Source organism: Myotis nattereri (assembly GCF_964212035.1).
Source record: "Myotis nattereri genome assembly, chromosome: 14".
Classification (NCBI taxonomy): domain Eukaryota; kingdom Metazoa; phylum Chordata; class Mammalia; order Chiroptera; family Vespertilionidae; genus Myotis; species Myotis nattereri.
The window spans coordinates 35,537,730-35,551,977 of record NC_138089.1 but is presented as its reverse complement, the minus strand read 5'-3'; the positions used below and the strand labels follow the sequence as shown (position 1 = coordinate 35,551,977).

General features: G+C 53.2%; 1 protein-coding gene across 1 annotated transcript in view; it reads left to right on the top strand.

The window, feature by feature from the left end:
- TMEM108 (transmembrane protein 108) overlaps positions 1-14,248 on the top strand; it is a 299,567-nt gene that overhangs the window by 267,213 nt on the left and 18,106 nt on the right. Inside the window, exon 4 of the mRNA XM_081106361.1 lies at positions 12,676-14,097. Within this exon, the coding sequence (XP_080962487.1) occupies positions 12,676-14,097 (1,422 nt within the window). The remainder of the gene's footprint in view (positions 1-12,675; positions 14,098-14,248) is intronic.

The following is a 14,248-nucleotide window of genomic DNA, read 5'->3' as shown; positions in this document are numbered from 1 at the left end:
CGACGTGTGCAACGCTTCCCCAAGTTTATTTGGGAACCCTTTTCTCACAGAGCACTTGATGGGTATCGAGTTCTTCAAGAACACACTTTGGGAAATGGCTCTTCAGCAGTATCCAAGATATATTTTTCAGTAAACCCAGGTGTGCCCAGTACACGCTCATCTGTGTAAAAAGTAGGAGGGGAAATGTAGTGAAGTGTTTGCTTGTGAATGTTCCAGTTATCTCTTGGAAAGTCCATAAAGAACTGCTAACACCACTCACCTTCGGGTGAGGTGAAGCTGGGAAGGAGGCTTTCACTATATTTATTTTCTGCATTTTGACTTTTGGATTGTGCCGATATACTTTATTACCTGAACTATCAATTAATCAACCTGTCAAGCAACATAATTAAATTTGAAAACAAATTTAAAATGGGAACAGTTTTGGCAATTCTTAACAAACTTAAGTATACAGTGACCATATGTCCCAGCAGTTCTACTCCTAGGTATTTACTCAAGAGAAATGAAAACATATGTCCATATAGAGACTTGTAAACAAATGTTTATAGCAGCTTTATTCACAACAGTCCCTCTCTAGAAATAACCCGAATGTCTAGCATCAGATGAATGAGTATACCAATTGGAGCATATCCTTTTAACGGAATACTACTCAGCAATAAAAAAGGACAAGCCACTGATACATGCAGCAAATGGACAATCCACAGCTGTTCTGATAAATTTCACAGATGTTACGCTGAGTGAAAGCCAGATACAAAAGATTGTATCTAAATCCACTTATGTGAGAATCTAGAACAGATGAAACCCACCGATAGGGATGGTAATCAGATCATTTTTTGCCTAAAGTGGCTGTCGGGGAGATTTGACTGCAGAGGGCCAGGAGGGAACTTACTAGGGAGATGGAGATGCTGCATATCTTGATTATGGTGGTGGCTGCACAGTTGTGTACCTTTGCCGAAACTCAGCAACCTGTACACTTGAAATGTGTGGGTTTTAAACATATAAATCATATGTCAATAGAGTTAAGTTTAAAAAGAAAGAAATGTCTCCCTCAAAAGGAAGCAGTGAAGAAGGAAGGGTGTTCAGTAACTAAAAGATGGGTCACAGTTACCTCCTGATGTCACTTCAGACTGTCAGAGGGTGTCAGGTGAACAGCCCCAGCGCTCTGTGTAGTGTGGTTGTAAACAGGATACATCGCTGCCTACAGTCTGGGAGCCTCAGAGACATGGAGAGAAATGAGGAGACCCTGTCTGCATCTGTTCTGTGTTTATCCCAGCCAGTGGGGGTTCTGGGCTGGAAACCAATATGTGCCTTGGGTACCTGAGTTGTTGGCAGCTGTGGCTGGAGTAAGGGAAGAACAGCTAAGCAAATCTCAGTGGCAAGGAACTACCCCGCTCCTGCCCCGCCCCCTGCCTCGCAGGTTGGGGCAGCTGCCTTTCTCCTTCAAAGGAGGGTATCTACAAAGACAACATTCCCAGTTGGGCTGTGGGGATTAGAACTCAGCCTGGGGATTAGAACCCTTTAGGGATGTGCTTCAGTCCTGATCCTGATTGTTGTCTTGGGTTCAGTTCAGAGGCAGAGTTTGAACTGAGTGTGGACTGGAGCCAGGCCAGCGTGGAACAGCCCTCAGGAGCCTGACTCTGCTTGTCTTCTCTAAGCCCTGCTGAAGCAAGGAGTCCTTTGATCAGGTGGTGAGCTTACTGGGAGCAGAGGTAATCAAGAATTAACCACTAACGGGTTTTTGCAGTGGGCAGCATCCATAGCTGGAAGAAGAGAAGGAGAGTAAAGAAAAACAGAAATATATTTACCTCTGCATCTTGGCTCCACCTTGAATAAATCTAGTAACCTCTCTGAACCTCCGTTTTGGGGAACAAGACCCACCTCACAAGTTTTTATGATTAGTCAATTTATAGGAGTAAAATACCTGCCAACAAAGTGGATGCTTAATAAACATGTGTTATTATGCACATTAGTGTTTCCCACCCATGGATAAGCTTACTTTTCAGAATTTGCCAGAATTGTATCTGCCAATCTGCATTTTATTACCCGTGGTGGGAAAAGAGGTAATCGCAATCATCACTGTGGCTGAGATCATGATGGTAGTTTATCTGGAAAACACAATGCCACACTCCACTTCGCCCTCCATAAATATTTGTTGAATGTGTGAATGGAGAAGTGAACAAATGGAGGGATGGTAGAAGAGAACTCAGGTTTCTCCTCTTCCAGGAAGCATTCCTGGATTCCTCCAGCTTTCATGGGTCCCTGTCAAATGGCTGCATAGTCCATCTGCTCCATTCAGCATAGTCCTGGATGATAGCCCATCTTCCCTCATGTCCTCCATGTTCTTTGTGTTTGTTCTTGTCTCCTTGGCTTGACTTGGACGAGATTTTATTAGTGTTTCCTCCAGAAAGCTACCTCCATGTTTACATTGAATTATTCAGGCACCTAAATCCATATATTTATACCCCAAAAGAGAATAATAAAGAGGTAGAGGGTGGGTACCCTTATAATCATATAGGACATGGACTAAGATTTCTTCTTTTCTACCTCATGGGGTTTTGTGAAAATGAAGATGAAATGTGAGAATCCTTAGTTGAGTGCCTGGCACATGGCAGGTGCCCCATGCGTGCAAAATTAGAGTTAGCGGTAGTGTCAGCATCAGCACTGGGAGAAGTCGGGATGAGGGGGAGGAAAGCCTGAGTCCCCGAGCACACAGCCTGGAGGCTGCTTTCCAAATTCAATTGTGAAATCTAATTCGTGCTCAAAACCTAAATTATACCTTGGGGTGCGGGCATCCTGCCTTGAAATGGGGAGCCAGGCATTTCACAGGATGCACAGCTGTGTCGCCTGAGCCGCTTTGTTCCAGGCAGACACTGAACCTTTGGCAGCCGACAGGGCAGTGCCAGACGGCCTGCAGCCAGCCGCCCGCCGGGCCTGCGAGCATACCAAGCAGCCCCGCAGGACGCTCTGGGAGAATATTACAGGGCTCAGGAGCAGGCGAGCTGTGTGCCAGAGAGAGCAGGCAGCCTTCTCTGCCGTCAGCCTCCACGTGGGCCTCTGCCTGCCCACCCTCCTCTCAGACACGGCCACCAGCCCTGCCAGCCTCCTCAGCAAGCTCTTTAGTGAGGAGGAGGGGTGCTAAGAAATGTCACTTCAGACTGTCAGCAAGCCGCACGGGGTGTCAGGTGAACAGCCCCAGTGCTCTGTGTGGTCGGTGACCCTCGGCACGGGCCGGGGCCATTGTCTTTTCCTCCTGCTCCTGGCTCTGGGGAATCAGAAGGAAGGATAGACATACGCTGGTGTGCGTGGGTCCCAGGGCTGTCCAAGGGCTTCCTCGGGTGAGGAGCGCACTGGACCAGACCCGAGGGGCGGTCTGCGGGCTCTGCACAGAGGCGTTGTTATTGGGTTTATAGGAGACACCATGGGCTTCTCCAGGGCCTTCAGGGCCCTTGATGGGACTGCCTCCCAACTGTGTCCTCCTGTCTGTCCTCCTTCCCCATGGCTCTCGTCAGAACCTTCCAGAGCACACCCCCTGCACCAGGAAGCCAATGCTGGGTGGGACTCGCCCTACAACCCAAGTCCTGGCAAACACCGTACCCAGCCCTTTATAACTTCGGGAGGAAATGAAGGCCAGTTTGCTTATGTTGCAGGAATGGAACCTGCAACGTGGGCGCAGCATGCGCTAGGGCAGCAGTTCTCAACCTGTGGGTCGCGACCCCTTTGGCAGTCGAATGAGCCTTTCACAGAGGTCACCTAAGACCATCCTGCATATCAGATATTTACATTACGATTCAATACAGTAGCAACATTACAGTTATGAAGTAGCAACAAAAATAATTTTATGGTTGGGTCACAACATGAGTAACTGTATTTAAAAGGCCAGAAGGTTGAGAACTACTGCGCTAGGGTCTTGGGAGGGATGCGCAGGCAGTGGGTCCATCTCAGCCTTCTCCTGTCTCTCTCCGCCATACAGGCTGGATGTTTGAACCGCTTGTTAATCACTGAAACAAGCAACGTATAAAAGGGACAAATACACACATGTGCACACGCCCACACGCACCCATACTGTCACATCACCGGACGCACATTACTTACTGCTTCCTGTTGTCGACATTGTCTGCAAAGAAATAAATCTCTATAATTTTGTGGTAAGCATTCGGCTGCAAATAACTCAAGTGCGTGGAATTACTTCCTAGTACTTAAGTATTCTTTTATTCTCAGTTTCCAGAAAACTGTGCTCCTAATGCGAGTCAGACAGGGAGCCCAGTTCTGGGGCTCTCAGTGCTCAGGAACCTCCCAGCCCCAGGGAGTCCCCTAAATGCAGCAAAAACGAAAACCACAGTTACCTCCTGATGCATACCTGGCACTGCGTGGGGCCTCTCCACCCCTCAGCCTCACATCCCCACCCCTGACAGTGGCCTAAAGCCAGGCGTTGTCATCCTTATTATACAGCCGAGGAAAGCAAAGCTGCCTGAGGTCCCACCACAACTCACCTGATTGATCCTACATCCCACTGACCCCAGCCCCATGCCTTCCAGCCTCGCCACTTAGGGCTCTATGGGGAGATGGGACACAACATGGATGGGAACAGCGTGCCAGGGAGCACTGGGCAGGGAGCCCAGTTTCTGTCCAGAAGAGACGAGGGACCCTGACCTTGTCACAACACAGTGACAGTTCAAGTTGGGTGCCCAGCAGGAGAGGGGTGTGGGCGGAAGTGCTCAGGGAGGATCGGTGTGTCGGTGCCAACACCTCATCTGGCTTCCATGTGTGAGGGACAGGGCAGTGCGGCCCTTGGTGAAGAGAAAGACGCTCTGATTTCCACGCAGCTGCTTCCCTGGTCAGGAAGGTCGTTAACTGTTTCTATCACGTGGGTAGCCTTTACCCTGACCCCTCGGTTGGAATTTGAACAGGTTAAAAAACTGTGTGTTCAGGTTGTTAGACTCCCTGACCATTTCACCTCCAAGCTCCACGCGTTGACTCTGCGAATATTAAGAAAGGTGAGACTCGGGTGGAATATAGATCGAGGCAGCCATGCTCATGGGATTTTTCTCCTCTTTCTCTTAGTGGGATCCAGAGTGGGTCTGTGGGTGCAGATCTCACCCAAGGAGCTGGCAAAGTTGCCTGCAAACCTCCCTTCAGCTAAGTCCCCCTCCAGGACTTCCCCCATGTGATGTCCTCACCCTGTCCCCGCTGTCTCACCTCTGTGGGATAATTTTTTCCATTTTTTTTAACTTTGGCATAATGTTAAACTTGCAGAAAAGTTGCAAAGGTAAGTCAGAGAGTTTCTATATACCCTGCACCCAGTGTCCTCTGCTGCTAGCATCTCACATTGCTCTGGCGCGTTTGTCACAACTCAGGATCTAAACCGATAGATTATTATTTAACTGAACCCATTCTTTACTCACATTCCCTCAGGTCCTTCTCCTGTGCCAGGACCCCAACCAGGAGACCCCATTACATTGAGTCCTTCTGTCTCCTTAGGTACCTTGTAGCTGTGACAGTTTCTCAGCCTTTCCTTGTTTTGATGACCTTGACAACTGTGAGGAGTACTGGTCAGATATTTTCTAGAATGTTCCTTAATTGGGTTAAGTGTTTTCCTCATGATTAGACCGGGGCTGTAGGTTTGATGGCGGGAAACTGCCAAGGTTAAGTGCCACTTTCCGATCGAGGGTACTCGCCGTTACTTCATCGCTGTTGGCGTTGACCTTGACCACCTGGCTGAGGTAGTGTTTGTTGGGTTTTGTACTGTAAAACATGGAACATTTTTAAGAGCCTTTTCCTTTTATTTGGGAGAACACAGGGCAGTCTGGATTGGCGGTGCATTTGTGTTCTTTCCCATGATGTCAGCGAGATGTTCACTGAATGCTAAGGGCCCTGTTCTTTTATTAGAAGCCAAGTTGACCTTTTCAGGCATCTCATTCTGACTCTCATTGTCATTGTTTGGGGAAAGTCTTTGAGAGAACATCTTTGTTGTGTGAGTTTGTGCCCCTGTCATAGTTGATTTTCTTCCCTTGTAAATTGGCAGTTCCACAAAGGAAATGGTCATGTCTTCAATGTGTGGGCTCCACCTGCTCTATACATATGCTGCATACATACACATATTAAAGGCATGTCTTCAACATGCGAGCCCCATGCACCAGCCTCTAGCCTCCTCCCAGCCCACAAAGTGCAGGTACGCCAGAAGCTTCGTGGCACTCCTGGGACACATTTGCTCCTTTCTTCCTGGGAAGCTGTAGACAGAGAAATCGTGATGCTGTAGAAAGAGCCCAGCATCTTGGGTGTTTCCCTTTCCTTGAGTCTGGGCAGGAGCACAGGCCAGTCGGGGATCCAAATCCAAATGAGCCTGCTGAGCTCCGGCACGAGAGACTGGTGTCGAACCCCAGAGTGGCCACTGGATGAGCAGCAACTTCCCTTCTACACAGAGGGTATTCCAGTCACTGTTGCTGCCTAGCGAACCCCAAACCTTCGTGGCCTAACAACACTAATCATTCATTCTGCTCATAAATCTGTACTTGTGGCAGGGAGCCCTTGCCTCTGCTCCACCGAGACCCCTGGGGGAGCTGGACCGGGGTTGGGAGACCCACTCTCAGATGGCTCGTCCCGTGGCCGGCAGTTGGTGCTGGCTGTCCCCTGGAAGTCCAGCTGGGACTGAAGGTCAGGGGCCTCATTCCTTCATCCTGTGCCCCTTCATGGGCTCCTCACAGCGTGGCGCTGGCCTCTGAGAGCAAGCACCAAGAATGGGAGGCGGAAAGGAGCTGTCACTTTTATGCCTGGCCCCAGCAGTCATATAGCATCTCTGCAGCCATCGCCACCACCCGCCAAGGTCCCAGGAGAGGGAACACAGACCCACCGCTCACTGGGAGCTGTGTTTTTAATTGGGATCATCACAGCTGTTCTGCCATTGCCTGTCTGCACAAAGCGCTCCCCTGCTCACGTGGGACATTGCTTTGGATCAAAAATCTGTCCCTGGGGTCTCAAGCAGCTCGGGTCAGAGAAACCAGGTTTTAAATTCTAGCACTGCTACCTGGTGGCTGCTTTGGCCGTAGACAAATGACTTGACCCTGTGTTAGCATGGATGTGATGAGAAGTCTTGGGCAGCAAGTTTATCATTTTGCCTATTTCCTGCTCCCAGGAGAGGGCCTGTGGGGTGTGTGTGTGTGTGTGTGTGTGTGTGTGTGTGTGTGTGTTCACGCGTGCACCTATGTGTCTTTGTTAGGGAGCTGTGATCTATCAGCCCCAGAGCTGCAGCACAAGGTAAATTCACACTTGCCAGAGGTCACGGGTGTGTCTGGGTCACATGGGCCCATCTCACATGGATTTCTTACTTGCAGTGCTTTGAGATTGTACTCTGGGAAACACAGTCATAGACCTCATCCGTTCAACTGTTGAGTCAGTGATCTCCAGACATTTCTGGAACCAGGTGATGGCCTCAGGTAGCTGTAATCACCAAGCAGAACCTGACCTTTAGCCCTGTGGCCAGAGCCACATGTCCAGCAAGACTTGATAGAATTTGGAATATGGCTGCCTGGAGAGAGGGCAGCAGCAAAGATTTGTACCCAAAACTCCTCGCTTTCATAAAGAAGCCAGGGTCACAGGCATGAGTACTGCTTAAGAGCAGTCACCTAACTTACCCTGCAGTAATGAATTATCTGTGTTTCTGAGTAAGAGAAACTGCTCTGAGGAATGAATTTATGTTTGGTCTTTAAAATGAAAGGGGACATTGAAGTTCAGAGCCCCTGGAATACTGGGGTCACAGTGATGGAAGGAGAGCACTGTAAGTGCAGGGTGTTGGTGGGATTGGGAGACAGTGAACTGGCCCAGGTCCCTCGCGGCCCTAACCCCGTAGAGCTGGCCTGGGCCAGGGCAAGCTGTTTCATTGTGTTGGGCTTCAGCCTTCTCGTCCATAAGGTGAGAGAGTTAGATATCAGAGAGTCCTAATTAAAAGTCCCTTCCAATCATAAGGTGATCCTCTTGAAATTCCCGGCAAGATGGTACATTACTGCCCTGTAGGAGGCAGGCTCCCTGAGGGTCAGACTCGGTGTGCTGTGGATACTCTTTTCTAGTGTTGTTGGAACTTCAGATGTAGAAGCTAAATTTCCACGTGTCTGGTTATCTGTGGCTGCCAACAAACCACCCCAAACAGTGGCTGAAAGGAGTAAGCTATTTTTTTTTAAATATATTTTATTGATTTTTTTACAGCGGGAAGGGAGAGGGATAGAGAGTTAGAAACATCAATGCGAGAGAAACATCGATCAGCTGCCTCCTGCACTTCCCCTCCTGGGGATGTGTCCACAACCAAGGTACATGCCCTTGACCAGAATTGAACCTGGGACCCTTCAGTCCACAGGCCGACGCTCTATCCACTGAGCCAAACCGGTTAGGGCAGGAGTAAGCTATTTTATTCACAAATGTTAGGGTTGACTGGGCTCAGCTGGGGGCTCCCACTTAGGGCCTGTTGTCCGGTTGCCATCCAGCAGTTCTGGGCCAGGGTCATACTCAGCTCTTCACGCTGATGTCTGAGGCCTGACTGGGGCTGGGGCAGCTGAGCCCCCTCTCACTCTCCACATGGTCTCTCCACTCCCTCCACACGGCAGCCCCTTCATGGGGCTGAGGCCCCCAAGAGAAACCTGCAGAAGCTGTGTGACCCATTCTCCTCTGGCCTCGGACTCATGTGGTGTCACTTCTGTTCCGTTCTGCTCATTGAGGGGGGTCACACTGGTCCACGAGGTTCAGCGGGAAGGAGGCAGACTCCACCTCCTGGTGAGAGGAGTGCCAAGAACTTGCAAATACCACACATTGGGGAGGGCCAAGCTGCCTGCTGCTTACCGATGGGGGTGGGTGGCTTAGACGGCTTCTCAGACACCTTCGATGGTGCTGTGGGGTTTAGAGGCAGAGGAGAAATCGCTGGCAGTAGAAACCTAGTTTAATGGGGAGGGATGCTCTACTTAGAAGAACATGTTTTACATTACAAGGAAAGTGAGCTAGAACTCTGTTTTTATGTGTAAGGGGAAATGTTTCCATGTGTCTTGTATGTATGAGTAAGCAATTTTAAGAGAAAAATTTTACCTAAGTTAATTAATTAAGCAGTGGGATACCAGGCTCGGGGAAGAGGAGAGAATTAGAGCAGGGATTTCCAGCCCGCTTACTGTACTACTCCAAGTCCCCTCCTCCCACCCCCATTAGTTGCGAAATACAGTTAATTGGCTGGATTGTTCAAAGAACACCCAGTGTGTCCTATAGAGTCCTGAAGTGGAGAAAGAAGAATACAGGTAAGAGGGAAGGAGAGTCAAAAGACCGATGATAGACAATCGGTTCCCAAAAGATTGTGGGTCATTGCATTTGATTGTACAGAGCAGCCCGCGGGGTGGGCATTGAGAGCAAGTTGAGACTATAGACCCTAGAGCCAGGCAGCCAGGTTCAAATCTCAGCCCACCATTCCCCAGCTGAGTGAGAGGGCTGGTCCTGCACCTCTCTGTGCTTCCCTCGGGCAACAGCAGGGAACTAATGGCACCGGCCTCATCGGGTGGATGTGAGGACTGTGTCAGGACAGGCCTAGCCCTGCGAGCAGCACGTGATGGGTAGGAAGCACTCCGTTCATTTTAGCCTTTGCTCTCTTCACCAATTCCCTCCTCGCCTTTGCCAGATGCAAATGTCATGCCCAATATGGACAGTGGGCAGCCGACCAAACAAACAGAAGGAGCAGGGCCTTTCCTCCCCCTGGGTCCTGGGATCATGGATGCATTGGAATTCTAGGTGGGAGGAGGCCTGCGTGGACATCTGGGCTCCCATCAATCTGTGGGTTTCCACCCCACACACACTCGTCCTTATCACGACATGCTATAAAAATCGGGTCCACATTTAAAGCACGTCAAGCTGGATTTTAGGTTTAGTCTCTCTTATATATTTGGAATTAGAACCTCAGGGGCCATTATGCAAAACAATGCAAATGATATGCGAAGAGGCCCGGAGCCCCAAAGGCGGGGAGCAGAGTGAGCAGGCCAGAACAAAGGGCCGTGGGTGAAAATTTGCATCTGCTGAGAGGAAGGCCTTGCACAGCTATTGTGACAGTATGCTGCCCTTCGCCTTTAGGGGCTAACCTTTCCTGCCCAGGAGGAGAGGTAAACTCAGGTCTGATTTCCATGCTGAAGGTGACAGTGGAGGCTGAAGGTGTTTGGGCACTGTGACATTGTAGCAGTTTTTATGATGCAAATGGAAAGTTGCTTTGAAGTAATAGCTAAGATCCAGACTCCGTCCCCCACCAGCTGTGTGTTCTTGGACAAGTCACTTCCCTCCCCGCTCTGGGAAATGAGGGCATTGCATTAACTTACTTCCCGGGCCCCTTGCACTGTGACAGCTACTTGTCTCCCTCAGGGTGAAAACCCTTTGCAGCCAGGATGGCAGTATCCACTCATTGTACCAGAGGTTCACTCTGCATCCAAAGAAGAAATGGCTAAGAGGTCACTGAACTGTCCTTCTAGAGAAAACTGACTTTAGAGCTGGCAGAGGCAAAAGATTTTCTACTTTCTACGCTGTGAGACTGACACAAGCAGGGTTCCAGTCATATCTTTCCAGCTGGGAGGATTTTAGCCCCTGGAACATTCCTGGTGGGAAAGCCTGGGGAATTTCTTTCCTGAGTGTTAGAAAGACCAGGATGCATTAACCCCTCTGCCTCCATAGCGCTGCAGCAGTTCTGGCAGCCAGAGTGGTTCCAGTCCCACCCAGGCATGTCACTGGGGTCCGCTGGGGGCTCTCTGAAAGCTCGGCACTGCCCTTTCTGCTCCCACAGACTATTGTGACCTTGGCCTCCACCCCAGGAATCTTCTGAGCCCTTCAGTTTAACTCCAGCTGTTGTGGCAGCCAGCAGCTGGGCCCCGGTGGGACTGGACAGGCCCTCTCTGACTCGCCCATGGGCGGTGCAGGAGCAAGGAAGTGCAGTGGACCCAGCCCCCGTGGAGCCGCATGGGCCAGTGGGGATGGGAGCTGCAGGGTGTGATCTTACCTGGACAGTTCGAGGGGCATCTACTCAGCTCCTCCCAGGTCCCAGCGAATGTGAGTTGCCCCCTCTAATCAGCTCATACCTTGCCCTCAGATTGATTTTCCCCGTTTCACTCACCTCAGATCAGACCCCATGGCTGATCACTTCCCAAAATGAACTACCTGCACACAAGCCCCTGCCTCCACCTCTCTTTTTGGGGGAGTCTCTAATGTAAGACACTTACTTGGGCTGCTATAACCAAATACCACTGACTAGGGGCTTGAACAACAGAAATGTGCTTTCTCGCAGTTCTGGAGGCTGAGGGCCAAGGTCAAGATGCTGACAGTATTGGATTCTAATAAGACCTCCTTCCTTGGCTTGCCGAGGCTGCCCTCTCACTGCGTCCCCTCGGGCCTTTCCTCTGCACAGGTATTCAGCATCCCTATGCTGCTCTCTGTGTCCTCATCTCCTCTTGTCAGGACACCAGTCAGACTGGGTGAGAGCCACTCCATGGCTTCATTGTGTCCCAGTCACCTCTCTAAAGGCCCCGTCTCCAAACACTCACACTCTGAGGTGCTGGGGGTTAGGGCTTCAGCATGGGGACTTAGGGGGGCACAATTCAGTTCCTAACAACACTTACATTGAGCCAAGGCCCTCAGGAGCCAAGCAGGGGCTCATAATGGAATGTGCCTCAGATCAGAGGCCTCGATACGGTTCTTAGATCGCCCCTGTGGTTTAAGCTGCAGGGGGAGGCGGACTGAGCCTGAACTGGTCGGAGCACAGCAGTACGTTCCTCTGTGGATGCAGGTCCCGTCTCCTTCTTCCTCCTCCTGTGCCATTGGTGCTGTTCAACCAGGAAAAACGTGCCTGTGGGATCCAGCCCTGTTTCAAATCCTTCGGATACTGTGGGGCCTCGAACGTGTTACTGAATCTCCGGAGCCTCCGTGCTCCACCCCGCGGGTGGTTGAGGACTGAACCACGCATGAAAGGTGGGGGTGGGGTAGCTGCTCCGTAACCAGCTCTCAGGACTGACTTGAACAGGCAGAGCCCACTGCTCATGTCTGGGCTACGTCACGAATGAACGTTTGGGAAAAATAGGTTGTTTAGGGCAGATTGTTCCTAGAGATCATGGGAGCTACAGTCCATTGGAGCTACAATCCTCAGCCTCCCCTGGCCCCTCACTGAGAAGTGAAGCGCAGGGTGAGGGGGACACTGGTTCCCTCCAAGACCCCGCACTCCACCTAAGTTGGAGGTGGCCCCAGGGTGGTCCTGGGCCTCATGCCCAAGGCCTGCCAGGAAGTGATCTCCCCTCCCTGCTCCCCGGAAGCTCACCAGGCCCCTGCCTTCCCTGTCAGCAGCTCCACTGACTGTCCCAGGAGCTGGCCATCAGCCCTGCTGGAATGTGGGGGAGGGGACCCCAGAGAGTGGCCAGATGGAAATGGTTTCTGCTCCGCCATTGCTGGGCGGCCAGCAGGGCTGAAGGAAGGGTGAGAAGGACCCAGGGGCTCGCGGGAACAAGCAGGAGTTCACAGGTCGGGATCAGGCCCAAGGCCGCTCCTGGGCGGGGCAGGCCGGCTGTCTCCAGCTGGACCTCGGGGATGCTCGGGGGCTTCCCCTGAGTTCCGGGGTCGCAGGTTCTCGGGTTAGGAAGGCCCGGGCCCCCAGCCTCTCCCGGCACCTCACCTCTGCCCTCTGTCTCCCTCAAGGCTTCCTCCTGACCTTGGCGCTGACCGAAGCTCTGGCGTTTGCTGCCCAGGAACCATCTCCCAGGAACTCTCTTCAGGTCCTGCCTCCCGGCACCATGGTGACCCCACTGCTCAGCTCCACCAGTCGCTCCGCCCTGGTGGCCGCCCCCTCCAGCATGACCTTGAGCCCCCGTCCTGATGGGCCCTTCTCACAGGCCGAAGCCACCGTGGCAGCAGCAACACCCTACCCAGAGGGACACCCTCCTGCAAACACCGCCTCCACCACGATGGCCACGGCAACCGCCCGCCATGCTGACGGCCCCCTGAGCACAGGGCCCCTTCCTGCGGCCACGGCCACAGCCACGGCCACGGCCACCTCCCACCCAGAGGGCCGCCCCCTGGAGGAGGCTGGGCCCACCATCCTGCTGACAAAGCCGCCTGCAGCCACCAGCCGCCCCAGCCCAGCACCCACCCGGGGGGCCACACGCAGGCCCCCCAGACCGCCTGGCTCTGCCCGAAGGGGGGCTGGCGGTTCATCCCGCCCCGTCCTGCCCGCACTTGGGGGCCCCTCGGGAAGAAAGGAAGGCCCGCGGGGCAGGAATCAGAGCTCCGCACACCTGGGGCAGAAGCACCAGGGGGTGAGAGCCTCTCAGGTCCTCAGAGGCAACGCCACAGGGTCCACGGAGCCCAAGCCCTCCACCCTCACCCCCTGGAATTCCTCCTCCTCGCCACAGCCCCAGACGGTGGCCGCAGCCACAGCGCCCAGCAGGACCACATGGGCACCAGGCACCACCCCCTTGGTGCTCACGGCAGCCAAGCCGGGCCTTAGAGCAGACCAGGGGGGTGGTCCGACCCTCACCAGCCCAGGAGGGCAGCCGGACGCCGCCACAGCCTCAGGCGCCCCCGCCAGCCCACAACCTGCCCCAGTGCCTTCTCTGCGCCCTCGCGGTGACCCCCACGACAGCTCCAACCACAGTGACTCCTGGCTCACTGGCACCCCTGGGACCGGCAGGCCTCTGTCCGCCAGCTCGAGGGGCTCCACGGCGGCCCCGGGGCCCCCCCAGGCTGCCTTCGATGCCAGCGTCTCCGCCCCTCCCGAGGGGCTTCCTCAGGGAACATCCTCAGCGACACCCTCAGCCCCGCGGGCCCCCGCTCACCCCCCTGGGGCCTCAGAAAGCACTGTCCCCCGAGCCGAGGAGGAGGCTGTGGCCGCCCCCAGCATGATTGCCCGGCTGCCCCGTCCTCTGTCCACAGTGGTGTCCACGGCCACGGGGAACTTCCTCAACCGCCTGGTCCCTGCGGGGACCTGGAAGCCTGGCCCCGCCGGGAACATCTCCCACGTGGCCGAAGGGGACTCCCCCCAGCACAGAGCCACCATCTGCCTGAGCAAGATGGACATTGCCTGGGTGGTCCTGGCCATCAGCGTGCCCATCTCCTCCTGCTGTGAGTGCCCTCCCCACTCCCCCCCTCTCCTCTCCCTCCTCCACACCAACTTGCCCGTCCCCAGAACCCCCTGGCCCAGGGTTGGACAGTCCCCACCAGGTGGACGGCAAAGCTGTTCAGAATCCCAGGAAACAGGTGGCATGACAGGGAT